The following is a 17456-nucleotide window of genomic DNA, read 5'->3' as shown; positions in this document are numbered from 1 at the left end:
CTCTTGAAAATAGATTTTTTAGGGGCAAGTGATGGAGTCACCCGCCCCTAGAAATGACCACCATTTTCAGGGGTGGGTGGCGGCATCACCCGACTCTAAAAACAACATTCTAAAAACAACATTTGTAGGGGCGGGTGACGGTATCACCCACTCCTAATGTGACCATCATTTCTAGGGCAGGTGACTGCGTCACCCATGCCTAGAAATTATCTTTTAGTATAAAATGATGTACTGCGGCCCATTCTTTCTCTCCCACAAATCCTCTCTCCTCACCTTCTCTCTCGCTTCTCCCTCTCCCAGCCCCAAACCCTAGCCAGGCAGGCCCACCAGGCGGCATTGACAGCGGCGGCGGCGACACTCCTCCCTGTACCAGATATGGCCGGTGGCCATCTTTCCCGACCCTCCGTGCGACCGGATCCAGTAGCGGCGCATTCGGATCGGGCGGCGAGGTAGACGCCGCGGTTGCGGCGAGGATCTGTGCCGCACAGGCGCTCAGCAGGGGGTGTCGTGCAACCCACGTTAGGGTAGCGCGGGAAGGACGCAGCTGCGGTGGTTTGCGGTGGCACAGGCATTTCGCGGCCATGGTTCATTGGAGCCGCGCGGGAGATGTGCGGACGCGGGTCGTCGCCACGGCGGCGCGGGCGGAGCGCGGATCTCCCGCGCAGCGCGAGAGGTGCGCGGCCGCGTTACCGGCGGCGGGGCGTAGGCACGGCGGTCAGCTTTTTCTTAAATCAGTTACTTCTTCTAAATCGGTTTCTAAGGGTGGATACGTCACCCGCCTCTACAAACAGCATTTGTAGCTACGAGAACTAGGGACAATCATAGTATGCGGCCTTATAAATGTATTTGTACCCGCTTCTACAAATAATAATTTTGTAGTAGTGTCTCTCAGGGTACGTAACAAATTATCATGAGGAGTACTATAGTACATACAAACACGGCACCAATCTACTATATATTCAGTCTGTAGAAGATCATAAACTTGTCTGAGCCAGCTGCTTGAAATTGATGGGCGCGGTGTACCGCCCCGGACGGCTGTCGTAGAAGTTCTGGGCGGTCAGCATCGCGCCCCGCTGGCTCGGGTGCACCGCGTCCCAGAACGCGTGCTGGTCGCGGTTCGCGCACACCGTGGCGTTGGGCAGGCAGGGCGCCTCCGCGCCGAGCCGCCCGCCGCCGCAGCACGCGCCGGCGATGTCCGTGTACCCGACTGCCCGCGGGTCGTCGAAGGTCGCCGCCGAGAGGCCGTAGTAGTCGGCCAGCGAGTAGGCGAAGCCCGGCCGCCGCAGCCTGGAGGCGATGCCGGCGAGCATGGAGGCCAGGGCGTCGTCGAATCCGGACGCGAGCTGGTTCAGCGCGTCGGAGCACGCGCCCGCCGCGTCGTTCAGCCGCGCCGTGGGGACGCAGCCCAGCAGCCCCACGTTGATGACGGCGAGCTTCCTGGCGCCAAGCGCGTGCAGCTCCTGGACGGCGGCGGAGTAGCCGGAGACGAGGCTGGCGTACAGGGCGCCCGCGTCGCGCTGCTGGTCGGCGGACGACTTGTTCTGCTTCTGCTCCGCCACCGCGAAGACGAACAGGTCGTTGCTGCCGACGCTGAAGAGGAAAACGGACTTGGCGAGCAGGAGATTCGCCGCGCGGGAGCCCAGCTTGGCGACCATCTGGGACTTGGTAGATTTGAAGTACTCCAACTGCTTCGACAACGGGATGTTGTTGCCAGCGTTCTGCACGCATGTGCACAAATGTACTAGTTCATTAGAATTTGTTCATTTTGCATTGTACTACGTGAAAGTGATTCCTCGAATTCAAATTTGATCTAACTTCTCCAATTTACTCCCCTCAACTATAGCGAAAGCTTGGATAACCCCCTTAACTATGACTTGGTTCAATTTACCCCCGAAACTATGTCATTTAGTTTATTTTACCCCATAACACAATTTTTTTTGTTTCTCCTTACACAAGTTGAATTTTAATTTCAAATTTTGCAGGGTAGTAGTGGACATCACAATGCATATTTAGAAAAAGTTTTATAATTTTTCCCCATTTGTTTTCATATAATTTTGAACTCCAACGACTAATTTATTATTAAATATCCTAACCTATCAAAACAATAATAAAAATTATGATTTAGTTTTCTAACATGTGTTATGGTGTATACTATCATGTTGTAAAATTTCAACTTAAAACTCCACCTATGCATGAAGAAATGAAAATGGCAAATTATAGTAGGAGGTAATTTGAACCAAATGGGATAGTTTGAGGGTAAAATGAACTAAAAAATAGTTTAGGGGGTTATCCAAACTTTGGCTATAGTCGAGGGAAGTAATTTAGACTTTTTCCAAATTTAAATGCTTACTGTGGAGTCGAGGATCCCAGCTCCTCCTGAAGCATAGCTCACACCACCACCAATAGCCGCCCGGACCAGACGGCCGGTGTTTTGTGCTAGCGATAGATAAGGCGGAGGACTGCACGGGAACCCCATGCTCTTCGCTGTAGACACACATTTATTTGGAGTTCATAATTCCACAACAAAACACATGCATTTTGACATGGATTTATCATGATGTCAAGTGTAACTAACCGAGGTAGTCGGCGATGTTGTAGCCGTTGCTGAAGCGTCCGGTGGCAACGGCACCGGGGAAGTCGATGCCGTAGAAGGGCCTGTTGGCCCGGGGCACGCCCGGCCCCGGCAAGTAGTTGTTGTTGCCAACGTCCAGCGTCGAGTCCCCGAACACGAACATCGCCGGCGGCCGCGCACTGGCGGCAGCGGCAGCCACCATCATTACCAGCATGGACGACGACACCACAAGGCACAGCACGGTGCCCGCCATGGCCGACCTGTAGCCCACCATGGTCTCTCTGGTTCTATGCTGCGCTGCCAACACGATGGATCGGTGTAGTGGAGCGTTTTTGGTGGAGAAAAAGGGAGCAGCTATACGTGGGTTCTTATAGGCCCGTGTGCAGGGTCTCGATCGAATTCCCTGGTCGTATCCTACTTATCGATTTGGCCGGCCATACACCTACCAGTTGACTGCTCGCAAGGGAAAGGCAATGAGAACATGCTCGTGGCTGCACGCATGCGCAATAATACGGTCGGCTGGATGGACGTGTGCACGTGATTTTGAGTTGCAGAGACTGATACGCATTACTCAACGTTTATACTATTAAATGGACGCATGCATAACGAACTGATAGGTGGTAATGATTGATGATTGGTGGATTCGGGATGTTATGAAGTGTTGTTGCTTTGTTGGCATGCCCATCTTGTCGATTTTAAAAGTTTCAAAACATGGCTACCATTTACATTATTTAAAGTATATTTAGTTTGGCATCATAAAGTAAGGTTATATGTGTATATTTATTCCAGAATGTACTCTCATGACATTGTACGTATTGCAACTATATATGTTCTCATAGAAATAGAGATAAAAAAGTTGCACCTCGAGGTTTGCAAGATGCCAAGAATTTCAAAATCTTAATTTCAATTACATTATTAAAATTTTCAAATCCCATTTGACTTTCACAACTAGGTCGACTTTGACCGTTCCCATTTGCCCTGCTGAAGTCATCGGCAAGGAAAAACTCGCCTTTTCCTCTTTTTCTCTGTTTGCTTCTACTAGGGCGCGTGAACACAAGGAGAGATGACCGTGTATATGCAGGAACACTACTACAGAATAGCTCAATAGTCCCGGTTAGCAAACCTCTTTTATCCCGGTTTCTCAACCGGGATCACCAATCCGGGACAAAAGATAGGAGTCTTTAGTCCCGGGTGTGGCAACCGGGACAAAAGAGTAGTTTTAGTCCCGGGTCATGCTACCGACCGGGACAAATAGAATTTTCACGAATAAAAAAAATGAACCCTGACCGCTCGGCGGCTTTGCCGGCCGGCGGCCGTCGCTGGCCCCAGCGCCCTCTTCTTCTACCTCTGCTTGTTCTAGTTCTACACAGCATATGTCTCATTTCTCAAATTCTCTAATCAATAACAACATCATCAAATCTCCCGTTCAATTACAACAATGAAACCAGCAACAATCCTCAAATTAAAAATATATTCAACCTTCCTTTTTTCGAACAACAACAGCTAGAACAAGTTCATCAACAGAAAAATAAAAATACTATGGATCTCCACCTCCAATCATGCGCTTGCACTTGCCGTCAAGCCGGCGCACGCCGGTCTCGCCCTTCGCCGGCCCCGCGCTGGGGCCTGGCCGAGCTCCCACCCACGCGGCGGCGCACCGGCTCCGCCTACACCGGCCTGGACGCACGGCAGCCGGAGGCGTCGCCCGGCCCGCTCCTCCCGTGCTGCTGGGCGCCGGTCTGGACGCGCGGCCGTCGACGGCGGCGGCGGCCCACCCGCGTCGGCGGCCCCCGGCCTGGACGCGCGGCGGCCGGAGGCGTCGCCCGGCCCGCTCCTCCCGTGCTGCTGGGCGCCGGTCCGGACGCACGGCCGTCGACGGCCCCCAGCCTGGACGCGCGGCGGCCGGAGGCGTCGCCCGGCCCGCTCCTTCCGTGCTGCTGGGCGCCGGTCCGGACGCACGGCCGTCGACGGCGGCGGCGGCCCACCCGCGCCGGCGGCCCCCAGCCTGGACGCGCGGCGGCCGGAGGCGTCGCCCGGCCCGCTCCTCCCGTGCTGCTGGGCGCCGGTCCGGACGCACGGCCGTCGACGGCGGCGGCGGCCCCACCCGCGCCGGCGGCCCCCAGCCTGGACGCGCGGCGGCCGGAGGCGTCGCCCGGCCCGCTCCTCCCGTGCTGCTGGGCGCCGGTCCGGACGCGCGGCAGTCGACGGCGGCGGCGCCCCACCCGCGCCGGCGGCCCCCGGCCTGGACGCGCGGCGGCCGAAGGCGTCGCCCGGCCCGCTCCTCCCGCGCTGCTGGGCGCCGGTCCGGACGCGCCGGCGGCCCCCGGCCTCCTCCCGCTTGCGCCTCCCCGGGCCGAGCGCTAGATCTAGTATTCCCCTGAGAGAAAAGATGAGAGTGAGAGGAGTTGAGGTGAGAGACAGCTCGAGGAGTATGAAATGATAAGGCACCAGTACACAGGGACAAAAGGTGAGAGACAGCTTCTCGAAATCACCGAGCGAGACATGCATTTGTCCCGGTTGGAGACACCAACCGGGACAAAAGGCCCTCATTTTGTCCCGGTTGGTGTCTCCAACCGGGACAAAAGGCTGCGCGGGCCTTTTGTCCCGGTTGGAGCCACCAACCGGGATAAAAGGACACTCTTTTGTCCCGGTTGGTGCCTCCAACCGGGACAAAAGGCCCATGTACCTCTGCTGGCCCGGCTAGCCGTTGGACCCGGGACAAAAGCTATCTATTGTCCCGGGCCCAAAGGCTGCCGGGACAAATGATCTGGAACAAAGGCCTTTTTTGTAGTAGTGGAAAAACTCTGCGCGAGCCAATTCATTTACAAGAATCCGAAAGGCTGGCAAGATTACAAACGGTGCAGGCCAGAGAGTTCAGTGTATATGCACTGAACTGTTCTCACGCACTATCGAATAGCCAGCCATTGCATCGGGTGATACTCGCCTCAGAAGTCCCATCTGGCTAATTTCCAAGCTGAGCTGGATATTTCCCGTGTGCGAAGCTGAGGCCGCACGTGTGCGTACCGACATAGGTCAGGCTTTTGTTTTTTTTTCATTTAAGGCATAATAATTAGACGAAAATATAAATACCAAAATAAAGAGCACGTAGCATAATTCTTCCTAATATAATGATATATAGCTCTTCTATGTATTTGTGAAACAGCAAAAATGGTAATATAAGGTCAGTCTCAATAGGGATTTCATGAAGGGTTTCATGACATTAAATATTATTATCAATTTTTCTGATATGGCAAGGAGAGAGACCTAATTAACCAACTGAAATTAGTCATGTGCATGAGCTCGCTTGGATTTTAGTGCATCTCTAGACCACAGGCCTCCTCATGTGCAGGGGCGGAGCCAGGATTGAAACATAGGGGGCCAATTTAGATAGGGAGGCCACACCTTATTAATAAGCAATATTAGTAATGAGATTAGGGGGTTTTACGTGGAGTTGCAGCAACGTTAGGGGGGGCCTGGCCCCTGGCCCCTGCCCCCGTCTCGGCCCCTGCTCCTGTGGTCCATCTCCCCTTGGTGTTTATAATAATATCTGCTCCCTCTCCTTCGGCACACCCTTTTTCCATCCTTTTTTCTTTTTATGAGTTCTAGAGTAGTGAGGGAGCCCCGGTGACCGGTGATGCAAATACGGGATATGGACGAGCTCCAGCCACGCACATTGGAGTTAGGAGTGTGTGGTGGGTTAAGGCATGTTGGATCCGACATGTGCGCCACTAGAGGCTTGCAACATATGCTCCTGTTATGGCAGCAGGCTGGGCCTGTATGGGTTGAGTAGAGCCCAAGAAAAGGCCGTGGTACTGTTCACGTGGCTACATTATATGTGTGAACAGTACCTTGGGTGATTAGGGTTTAGCTAGGGCGCCTAGTCTATAAAGGTGGCATGAGTCCAAGGGTTAGAGTTATCGAAGAAGAATAGAACCAGCCTTAGGCGGCCTATTCTTCGGCGATCTGGCAGTGTTTCCTGGCCGGCCAGGCGTTCCAGTCTTTCTGATCTAGTCAATCCATAACTGCTCCACTACTAGAAAATTGGACATTAATACAGGGCAGGAACCCCTGGTTAGTACCAGTTTCTTGCCCGGTACTGTCCGATCGGTACTAAATGCACTAGTCGATCTGACCGATACTAAATGATGCATTTAGTACCGGTCAGAATCACCACCGGTTCTAAAGAAATTTTCGCGCAAAAAAAAAATAGGTTGTTTCTTCCGCTCCTCATCCCTTTCTCTCTCCTCTAGTTTTTCTTTTTACCACTGTTGCTTCGTCTTTCTTCTCTATTCTTCAAGAACATCTATGTTCTTCAAGAACAGTGAAAAAATAGATAAGCAGCGGCGGTGGGAAGAAAACTAAGAGCAGAAACGAAGGGGTGAGGAGCCGAAAAAGCTTCACTTAGGTTACAACATTCAAGCCAGGATTATAAAGACCTAAAATTATAAGGAAAATTATACAACACGAGATTCAACAGGGAAAAATTCAACATTCAAACAGGAAAAGATTCAACATTCAGCTACACATTTGAAAGTGAAGAAAAATAAAAATTCTTGGGCCAATAGCATTGCAGGCTGTGAGCCCTCACGCGCCTGCAGGGAGCCGGCGCCGATGCTTCCACCGCCATTGTAGGTCGTGCCCGCACGTGGCGGTAGCTCCGCAGCTGCGGCATGGCCACGCCACCGGGGTTGAGCCGCCCTCGCCCACGCTCGGCTCTGTCGCCGCGGCCTGGACCGCCCCGCCCGCGCGCGTCCACTGCCAGGCCGGGCCTCGCCCACCCGGACTTGGCTCCTCTGCCCGGGTCAAGCCGCGCACTGCTCCGCCGATGCAGCCTGGCCGCGTCACCCGCACGCCTCCACCTCAGACGCTCGAGAGAGGAGAGAAGGGAGAAGAAAAGAGTGAGAGAAGAGATGAGGGAAAAGGGGGAAGGGAAAGGGAGGAGATAAGGCCCCTGCTGACCGCTTGTCCATCAGAAGATTTTTTTACATGGTCAGTTAGTACCGGGTGAAGGCTCCATCCGGTACTAATTGGATAATTTTGTATCGGGTGGTGTCTCTACCCGGTATTAAATTTTATGGGTGCTATTTAGTACCGGCTGGGGCCACCAGCAGGTACTAAATGGTTATCTCTTGACATCAGTGCTATCTTCTAGTAGTGATTGGTGATTCTAGCTGGTACTAAATAGTTCATATAGGTACCGTGCTGCAAAACCGATACTAAATACACGCGTTAGTACCGGGTGAATGACAGCCGGTACTAACAACTGCGGACGAATGTTCACTTTTCTGGTAGTACTCACCGGGGTGGCAGATCACAATGGAGCATTATTTGCATCTTTTCCAATTCTAATTTCCATAGCATTTAGTAGAAGTTTTGCAAAAAAAGTTATTTAATTAACTATTTTCATATTCATTCTAGTAATTGTATCTTAAAAAGTTATTTAATAGCTTTCGAAAGAGCTGTACAAATAAATTTGCCACATATAAGTATTTTATATAATTATTTCTGAAAATATGTATATGTAATAAAAAAAGTGTGAAACAAAATAATCAATCATATCATCGATTCATTACTTAAGGATATCGCTAAGAGCCCCTGCTATAGACATATATGTTAGGTCATCTGTGGATTATAATCAACCCTAAAGTAAATATGGAGATGATAGACGTTCCCATTGACGTAACTTAAGAGAAAAGTTGCATGTACGGGAAAAAACTAGGGTGGGTGTCGGTGTTTACCGCTAAGCCTGCTTAGGGATACCCTTAGCAGTAGGGTTTGTAGGTAGGGATCGACGGCTCTAGAACTCGATGGTGCAAGGAACACAAAGATTTAGACAGGTTCAGGCCGCGAGTTGCGTAATAATCTATATCCTGTGTGGTGGTTTGTATTGCCTTAGGTGTAGATGTGTTTCGAGGGGGTCCCTGCCCGCCCTTATATATCCGGGGGGACAGGGTTACATGGAAAGTCCTAGCAGAGCACAGTTGGAGTCCTTCTACAACACGATCGGGTAGTTTCCTTGTACTGCAGCTAGTACTATGCCTATTAGGGTAGTTACAAAAGAGGTAAGATATATCCATGAGCTATCCCTTACTCTAGAATATTCTATGCCTGTGAGCAGTCCCGCTATCCCGGGTCTGACAGGAAGACAAAGGCACCATCAAATTTCTAAGGAACAGAGCTGATTTCTTTGTTAGACCCAGGCGTCGAGTACTTGGACAGCGTCTTCGAGTACTTCAAATAGTCAGAACATCCTTCTGGTTGCTTCTGAGTCTTCCTTCTGATGCGCCGAGTAGTCCTCCAAGTACTCGTGGTTGCTCCGAGGCTGTGAGGTGCTCAAGCCCCGAAATTTTAATCATATATGGTGCGCGAAGTAGTCGAGCTCCATATGGAGTAGCCCCCGAACCTTAGGTTGAATCGCAGAATCAGGCTGAGGGTCACTTCAATCTTTTTTCCTCCTTTATTTTCCAAAAAAATTGAAAAATAAATTTCTGATGCACATATCCCGCAGCCCCCAAGTCTTGAATTTAAATCCCTCCATTTAGATTTAAGAATCAATGTAAACTCGTGGCAAAAACTGAAATCTTCCCTGCGAAGAAAAGAATCCGTTGGCATCCCAAATATTCACAAAATTACCCCTGAAGACCGTATAAAGCCGGTTGAAAGCCTCCAAGGGTTTTACCCCTTGAACTCCTAGGCGTTGTCAAACTCAGATTCACATTTGCCTCTTCTCACTTAAAATCCAAAAGCCCCTCTCGTAGCCTCCGAGCTAAAACTCGTGACTGTGAGATGGCTTCCAAGAAGAACAAGTCTAAGATTGAAGAGGGAACGATCGCCAATATGTCCACAGGTTGGCGTAAAAGCAAGATGTCTGAATCACTAGTCCGGGAGTTGGAGAGTATGGGTCTCTTCCATGAGCAGGGTGTGAGCCAATGGCGCACTGGTGAAGGAGAAGATTACCCTATGGAAGGTACTCTTGAGACCGTTATGTTTCACGATTTTGTAGAATGTGGTCTCACTCTTCCCATGTCAGAATTTTTCTATAGACTTCTTCAGTTTTGGGGAATTCAATTACACCATCTCACTCCCCAATCCATCCTGTATCTTTCAATTTTCACTCATTTATGTAAGGCATTCCTTAGAATTCTCCCATATTTCCACCTTTTCCAACATTTCTTCTTTCTTGTTCCAATCCCTAATGCCACCAATCCCGCTGTCGTCGGGGGATGTGAATTGGTACTCCGCCCTGAGAACCGAGACGAGTACTTGGCTTATGATCCAGCGGGTCAAGGAGCCGAATGGAAGAAATTCTGGTTCCATGTTGGGAACTTTGAACCCCCACTTCCAGAAAGGACTACTGGTGCCCCCCAAGTCCAGGACAACTGGTCGAGTAGAGGACCTGGTGGCAAGCAAGTTGAAACCATTCTTCGTGCGGTTGCCATTATTAAGAAAAAAAGGAGTCACTGGAGATCATGTGGTCTTCTCATTTATCAGTCACCGTACGCAGCCTCTCCAGCTGCGAAAGCATCCTGCCTTTAGATATGAAGGTACGCAGGATCCCACTAGGATGTCCTCAGAACCAATGGCTCAGTCTGAAGTAGTAAAGAGATGCTGCAAAGTACTCAATAACTTCGACAAGTCTTTGACGCTTCCAACACTCTTTTCGGCACAAAATCCTCCCGAGAATGCCTGGGTACGTGCTTTGGATACCATGTCGAGTACTTATAGTTAACTATTTTTTGATCTTCTGACTAAGTATTGGCTTCTTTCTACAGAAGAATTATAAATCCTGGTATTGTATGCCTCCGACTTTTGCAAATGCTGATTCTGACGACAGCAAGAAATGGAAAGGTGGCTCCCGGATCAATGTTGCAGAGGAAAGTTCCTCGTCTCGATGCCGGCTAGTAAGTATATAATATTTTGTTGATTGTATCCTGTTTGCCTCAGCTTTCTTATTCAGAATCTTGATTGGCTAGGATCCAACATCTTTCGCCGCATGAGAAAGATCAAGTCCAAGACTTCCGCAGCTGGGTGTCGAGTGGTTCGGAAGGAACTAGTCGATCAGCCCCTGATTCTCCTATAATTGGGTTGATCGAGAGCCCGGCTGCCGGTTTCCCGAGTGTAGACACAGCTGAGAAACCAAGGGAACCAAGCCCTGAAACATCTGATACTCCTGCAGCTACTGAAGAAGCCTCCAAACCTAGTGGATCTAGGAGTAGTGGAGTAGAAGGGTCAAAAGGTCCTTCCGTTTGTAACACCCGGTTTATAAAAGAACATAAACCGAGCAATCATATACGTGTCAGGATCAAGTCACACGTATATACAACAGAATGAACAGTATATCAAAGCACATATCACGTAAAAATATATAATAAAGCGAATACGAATGTTATTTATTACATTAATGACAAAAATGTCTGATACAGCGGAAGCGAAGTACAAAAATACGATAAAGCTCTCCGAAGCTGAAGCAGGGCGCCACAGGGACGTCGACTGGGAGACGAACACCTAGAAGTCCTCGTAGTCCTGGTAGCGCTGGACGAACTCCCTCGTGTTGGCAGGAACTGAGCAGCAGTAGCGTAGCCAAGAGGAAAAGTAGAGAAGAGGCAAGGGTGAGTACACAACTTGTACTCAACAAGTATAACACAAACTATGAGGCTCTAGGCTGGCTGACTCAACTGCATTAGCTTTTAAGTGTTGGCAAAATTTTATTAAAACTATTTACTACGAGTTGATGAATTACCATTAACCCAGTTGCATAGTGATTAGTAAAATTTAATCATGATACTACTGAGAACCAAAACCAAGCCACCAAGGTAACCCCGAGAAGCACCTCCCTCGTCGGAAGGAGATAACTCCACTAATCAAAAGGAGGATCTGGGCCGCTCATAACCGTGAGCACGGCTAGTATACCAGTTTTACACTCTGCAGAGGTTGCACATCTTTACCCACAAGTCGTGAGCTACGCCAGAGGTTCATCACACTTCCTTAGGTGAGATGACTGGCGACTCACTACGAGGCAGTTACAAAGAATCTCGTTGGTAAGGCGTAACCGCGAGAGATAGGTCAGCGACGATGGGGCCCACCTCACGGGGGTACAAGCACAGGAGCGCAATCCAAGCACAGACCAGCCGGAGGAGCAGGGACCATTGAAGCTTACTACTCTTGCCCCGCAGGTAAGTTACTCCAGACCAAAAAGACCTAATTAGTAAGCCAAGTCTATCCCATTCTAGCCTTGTGGTAGCGCTGTTGTCCCAGGTTGTCGCTCTATGAACCGGTCCTTATGGAGAGTGGCCAACCAAGCACTAAGCACCGTGCTGGCCCCCTAAACCATGTTTCTACAAAAACATCTTTTAACGAGACGTGAGCCACTCAAGCCACACAGAGTGCCACTCTCAGAATTAAGTTCAAGTAAACCATTAATCAATTTAATTAAAAAGGACCAAAGTGTGTTATAGCGCAGCAACCTAGCACAACTAACCAAAATGCAACCCAAAGGTATATTTAAAGGATATAAACTGGCTAGGAAATCCTTAAAGGCATACAGTATTAAAATGCAGTATGAAATTATAATTAAAGTGATAGGTTGTTCATGTTATACTTGCCTTCCTCGTACTGCTCTGGCTGCTGCTCAAAGTGCTCGGAAGACGGCTGCTCCGGGTACTGGTACTGGGGCTCCTCCGGTAACTCAGCGTCTACTCACGAACACATGGCCAAAACAATGCACGAAAATAAGCATACAAACAAACATTAACAAAAACTAAGAAATAGTACATCAATACATAAAAACAGCACACTAAACTACTCTAATACTGTTCTACGCGTTACATCGATCGCGTGGATATAAAGAACGCTAAAAACGGAGCTAAGACGCATAATCTAGGCTAAAAACAAGTTCTAGGGGCTTAATTGTAAGAAAACTAAAGTTCCAGGGACTTTTCTGCTAAAACCGAGGGCTAAAACATAATTAAACTATAGATCTAGGGTCTGACACGCAAAACTACCAAGGGTGGATGGCGGGTTCAAAACTTAAGAAGCTCAGGGGGGTCTGCGCAAAAATTTGGGCCAAACTGTAATTATTTTTCAAGGGCAGTGGACTGCGGGTTGAATAGCAGAGAGTCCAGGGACTCTTATGCAAAAAGAACGGGCCGAACCGGTATCTACAGATCTCAACCGTAGGATTCAGATCTGGCGGTTTGGATTTAATGGGATCTGGATCTAATCTAGTGCGTCCTTTGTGGATCGGGCGGCTGGGGTTCAATCCGCGTGGGGAAGCGGCGGCGCGCTACCGCCGGCGAGGAATCCCGCGGCGGCGCGCAGGGGAACCCGCCAGGAGAAGGTTAAACCGGTGTTCTAGGTGTCGGTCTGGGCCGAGGTTTGGCCGTGGACGATCAGCACGACGTGGCTAATCCACCCGTGCACCTAGGAAGGGGTTTCGGGGCTCGGACAGAGCCTGCCACGGCGAGGGGCGGCGCTGGAGGGGGCGCTTGCCGGCGTGCGGTGCCCGGACAACGCAGCGGTCTAGCGGCCTAATTAGCTTAGCGCAAAACGGAGGCAAGGGATCTGGAGTGCTCACCGAGCTCGGATTCGAAGGAGAGGGCCGAGCGAAGACGATGGCGATGCTGACCGGCGGCGGAGCGGGGACGGTGATCGCGGGCGGGGTTCGGCGGCCGTTCTCCGGGCGCCTGGACTCCGCGGGTCGGCTCGTGGGGCACCTGCGGGGGTGTCACGAGGTCAGGAAGGGCTGGAAGCCACTGGCGGCGATGGAACTGCCCGGCGGAGCTGCTTACCGGCGGTGGGGGCTCTGCTCTGGGCAAGGCGGCGGCGCTAGGGTTTGCGGCGGCCTTTGGCATGGGGTGAGGGTGCAGGGGGGTCGTGGGGGTTTAAAGGAGGGGGCTGGGGTCCTGGGCGTCCGTGCCACGGGGCGCGCGGGCGAGATCTCCGGCGAGATGCTCGGCGGTAGTTGCGCGAGGGGGAAGACGGGCCTGACAGTGGGGTCGGCCCGTCAGTGAGGGAGGCGAGGCGCGGGCTGACTGGGGGGGAGCGGGCGCACGCTGGCAGGCGGGCCCGGCGAGTGCGGGGTGAGAGGCGGGCGCGCTGGCGGCGCTGCGAGCGGGCCGTGGGCGCGTGCGCGTGGAGGAGAGGAGTGGGCCGGGTGCTTGGGCCGTGCTGGCGCGTCGCGTGGGCTGAGGAGGTGGCGTGCGGGCTGGGCCGCCCGCGGGGCAGGCCGGGAGGGAGTCGGGCCGAGCGCGGGGAGGGACTGGGCCGATGGGTTTGGGCTGCTGCTGGGCCGAAGGCTGATTTCTTCTTTGGGTTTTTCTTTCTAATTTCTATTTCTCTCCTTTCTAAATCTAATTCAAACAAGTTTGAATTCAAATATGAATTTGAATTCAAACCACAATCAAATAAAAGTATGCACCAGCATGAATGCAACACAAAATTTTTAAACTTAGACAAATTTTTAATTACTTGTGAAACAAAATTAAATTAAATGCCAACTAAACACAATAAACCTTAGAAAATTAAATAAAGCCAATTAAATTTATTAATAAATGCTGAAATTTAAATTAGGGTGTTACACCGTTCGACTGGCACCATTCCAGTCTATGCCTCAGTCCACCCAGGAAAAGTTGGGAAATGAACTGTTTGATGATCCACTGTTGTCTCTAGACAACATGAAGAAACTTGCAGATTGTATGCAGTGGAGCTTTAAATTTACCAAGGTGAGTCTTCTGCCACTACTTGTTTTTGTCAAGTAGTTGTTGATGTCTGACCAGATTCGCCTTGTATGTCTTAGGATGTAGCCAATCGATCTTTCTTGAAGTCTCATGCTTTATATAGGACTGTAGATAATCGAAAGATCTTAGAGGAGCAAAAGGCCATGATTGCCAAACGACTGGATGAAGCCCTTGCTGCTCGAAACAAATTTTATGAAGCAAGTCAGCAGCAGCATCATCTGGAGATTTGTGACATGAAGTGCCAAATTAAGAACCTTGAGGAAGAAAGATCAAAACTTCAAGAAGAAAATTCCAGGCTTCAGAAGCATTGGAGACTGCCCAAGCCTGTAAGCACTCGACCTTTTGTCCTAATTTTGCTTTGTCATATCAATTTCTGAGATATCTTCTCATCAGGTTCTCTAGAAGACCATACTCGACTAATAGCAGCAGCTCAAGCCCTTGTAGATGTGGTTGATATTGAAGAGGAGTGTCAAGTAGCAAGTCCTTGGTGGAGCGCTTGGAAGAAGCTCCCCAGAAAATTTTTGATGTCATGACAGCTACTTCCAAGAATTATCTAACTCATATGATAGGAGTTGTCAAGTCATACTTGTCTCAGTTTAATTTAGCTCCGATAGCTAAAGGAATAGCTCCCAGTTGCTCTGATGAGAAATTCCAAGAATATTGTAGGGAATCAGAAGTGATTGCGGAGGAAATTTTGAAGAACATGGTAGAGTAGACTGCTTGTAACAACTCTTATAATCTTCAATGAGCTCTTGTCGTTGTTCATATCTTGTATCCTGTTGGTGTGTCTTCAGAAGCATAATCTGATATCATAGGATAAGTAGGAACTAGTCGATAAGTCGAGTAGAATACCCGCATGGAGTAATCCTTAAAGTTAATCAGTTAGGATGAATCCTGTCGGACTATCCAAATAGAAAAAACTTGTAAAGATATCCATAAACTACTCGATTAAGCGAGTAGTGTGTCCTTACCAAGGACTGGAGTAATCCGTAAGACAAAACAGTTAGGTACGAACCATGTTGGGTTGCCCAAGACGTAAATGTCATAGAAATATCCCAGGCTTACTCGAGTGAGGTGAGTAAGGTGTCTAACTTTTAGACTGGAGTAACTACTAAGATTGACCTGTTAGGGCGAACCCTGTCGGGTTGCCCAAGATGGACAAAATGCAGTAGTATCCATAACATACTCGAGCGAGCGAGTAGTTTTGCCTTTATAGCAAGGCCGGAGTTCCTTATAGTTGACCTGTGAGGATGAACTCCGTCGAGTTACCCAAGATGGACAACTAGTAAAGGTATCCATACACCTTCTCAAGCTAGGCGAGTAGGTTGCGTCCTTATATTAAGGGAAAGGATGCGGCTTGTGTAGTTGTCTTGATGGAAAACTGTGTAAGCTTATCCTGAACTGGTGATGCCGTCAAATTGCCTTTAATGTAATCGATATGCCAATAAGGATCCTCACTTTATTAAGGAAATCAACTAACACCACTAAGTTGCTTGGATCAAGGATAAAACTTGCGCAAGTGCTCGATGTTCCAGGAATTCGGTACCTCATTGCCATCTGCATCAGTGATTCTGTATGAACCTGGTCTTGTAACCTTAGTTACGATGAAGGGACCTTCCCATCTAGAATTTAACTTGTGCAGTCCTGTCTCATCCTGAATCCGGCGAAGTACTAGATCTCCAATATTGAAGGATCTTTGCTGGACGTTGCGATCATGATAGCGTCTGACTCCTTGAAGATATCTAGCCGATTGAGTTAAGGCGTTGACTCTGGCCTCTTCGACTGAATCTAACTCCAGTTGTCGAGCTTCATCTGCTTCTCCTTCTTGATAGACTTCTACTCTTGGGGATCTCCATATGATATCAGCGGGTAGTATAGCCTCTGACCCATAGGTAAGGAAGAAAGGAGATTGTCCAGTTGCTTTGCTAGGCTGGGTTCGCAGCCCCCAGACTACATGAGGTAGTTCTTGAATCGATTTGCCACCTTTCTTGGTGTTGGCATCAGAGAGTCTTTTCTTCAAGCCATCGAGTACTAAACCATTGATGCGCTCAACTTGTCCATTTACCCGAGGATGAGCTACTGAAGCATATTTGACCTCAATGCAGGAGTTATCACAGAAATCCCAAAAAGATTGTGACGTGAAGTTAGAGCCAAGATCTGTAATAATGGTGTGAGGAAAACCAAACCGATGGATAATGTCGGAGATGAAGTCCACAGCTCTATCTAATGAGATCTTGACAATGGGCTTGTACTCGATCCACTTGGTGAACTTGTCGACTGCTACCAGCACATGATTGAATCCTCCTGGAGCGACGGTTAATGGTCCGATCATGTCCAAACTCCAACAGGCGAACGACCATGATGGAGGGATTGTTATCAAGTTATGTGCTGGGATGTGAGTCTTCTTGCTGATGAATTGGCAGCCAGGACACCATCTGACCAGGTCTTCTGCGTCTGAGACAGCTGTTGGCCAGAAGAATCCTGACCTATATGCCTTGCTGACTAGTGTCCTTGATGCAGCGTGATTGCCGCAAACTCCTTCGTGTATTTCTCGGAGGATGTCTTTGCCTTCTTCAAGAGTAACGCACTTCATGAGGATGCCTGAAGCAGAGTGCTTGTATAGGTTGTCGCCGATGAGGACGAAACCCTTGCTGCGCTTTGTGATGCGGGCAGCTTCAGCGCTTTTAGGATCAATATGTGTTGGAAGCTTGAATTCCTTGATGAAGTCAATAAACTGAGTCCGCCAATCTTCATCAATCATCAGCACTTCTCTGAATGTGGCCGGGAGTTCCGTGTCAGTGGCTTGTTGGCTTTGTTCCTTGACTGATGGGTGGTGAAGTTAATGGACAAAAACTCCTGGTGGAACAGCTGCTCAAGTGGACCCAAGTTTGGAGAGGACATCAGCTCCCACGTTGTTGTTGCGATCGACGTGGTGGATTTTCAATCCTGAGAACTTGTTTTCGAGCTTTCTGATTTCTGCAACGTATGTGTCTATTGTATCCTTGTTGACGTCCCATTCTTTATTGACTTGTTGAACGACGAGTAGAGAATCGCCGTAGACAAGTAGTCGCTTGATGCCGAGAGATACTGCTAGTCGGAGGCCGTGTAGCAATGCCTCGTATTCAGCTTCATTGTTTGAGACCTTGAAC

General features: G+C 49.6%; 1 protein-coding gene across 1 annotated transcript; it reads right to left on the bottom strand.

Annotated features, from left to right (window-relative positions):
• Positions 1–827: 827 nt before the first annotated feature.
• LOC120673825 (GDSL esterase/lipase At5g55050-like) lies at positions 828–2980 on the bottom strand. The gene is made up of 3 exons (XM_039954848.1): positions 2576–2980; positions 2351–2484; positions 828–1718 (listed from the first exon to the last, which is right to left on the bottom strand). The coding sequence occupies exons 1-3, from the start codon at positions 2844–2846 to the stop codon at positions 975–977; spliced, it is 1149 nt and encodes a 382-aa protein (XP_039810782.1). The 5' UTR covers positions 2847–2980; the 3' UTR covers positions 828–974.
• Between the last annotated feature and the right edge of the window lie 14476 nt (positions 2981–17456).

Source organism: Panicum virgatum, chromosome 2K, assembly GCF_016808335.1.
Source record: "Panicum virgatum strain AP13 chromosome 2K, P.virgatum_v5, whole genome shotgun sequence".
NCBI classification, from domain to species: domain Eukaryota; kingdom Viridiplantae; phylum Streptophyta; class Magnoliopsida; order Poales; family Poaceae; genus Panicum; species Panicum virgatum.
Note: the sequence above shows the minus strand (reverse complement) of the source record. Positions and strands in the feature narration are given on the sequence as shown.

Bases quoted from the DNA above. Each gene is read 5' to 3' on its own strand.
- LOC120673825 (XM_039954848.1), bottom strand. From the start codon at position 2,846: ATGGTGGGCTACAGGTCGGCCATGGCGGGCACCGTGCTGTGCCTTGTG. The intron at 2,485-2,575 runs GTTAGTTACACT...GTGTGTCTACAG, and splicing joins CAACATCGCCGACTACCTCG to CGAAGAGCATGGGGTTCCCG. The intron at 1,719-2,350 runs GTAAGCATTTAA...ACATGCGTGCAG, and splicing joins CTGGGATCCTCGACTCCACA to AACGCTGGCAACAACATCCC.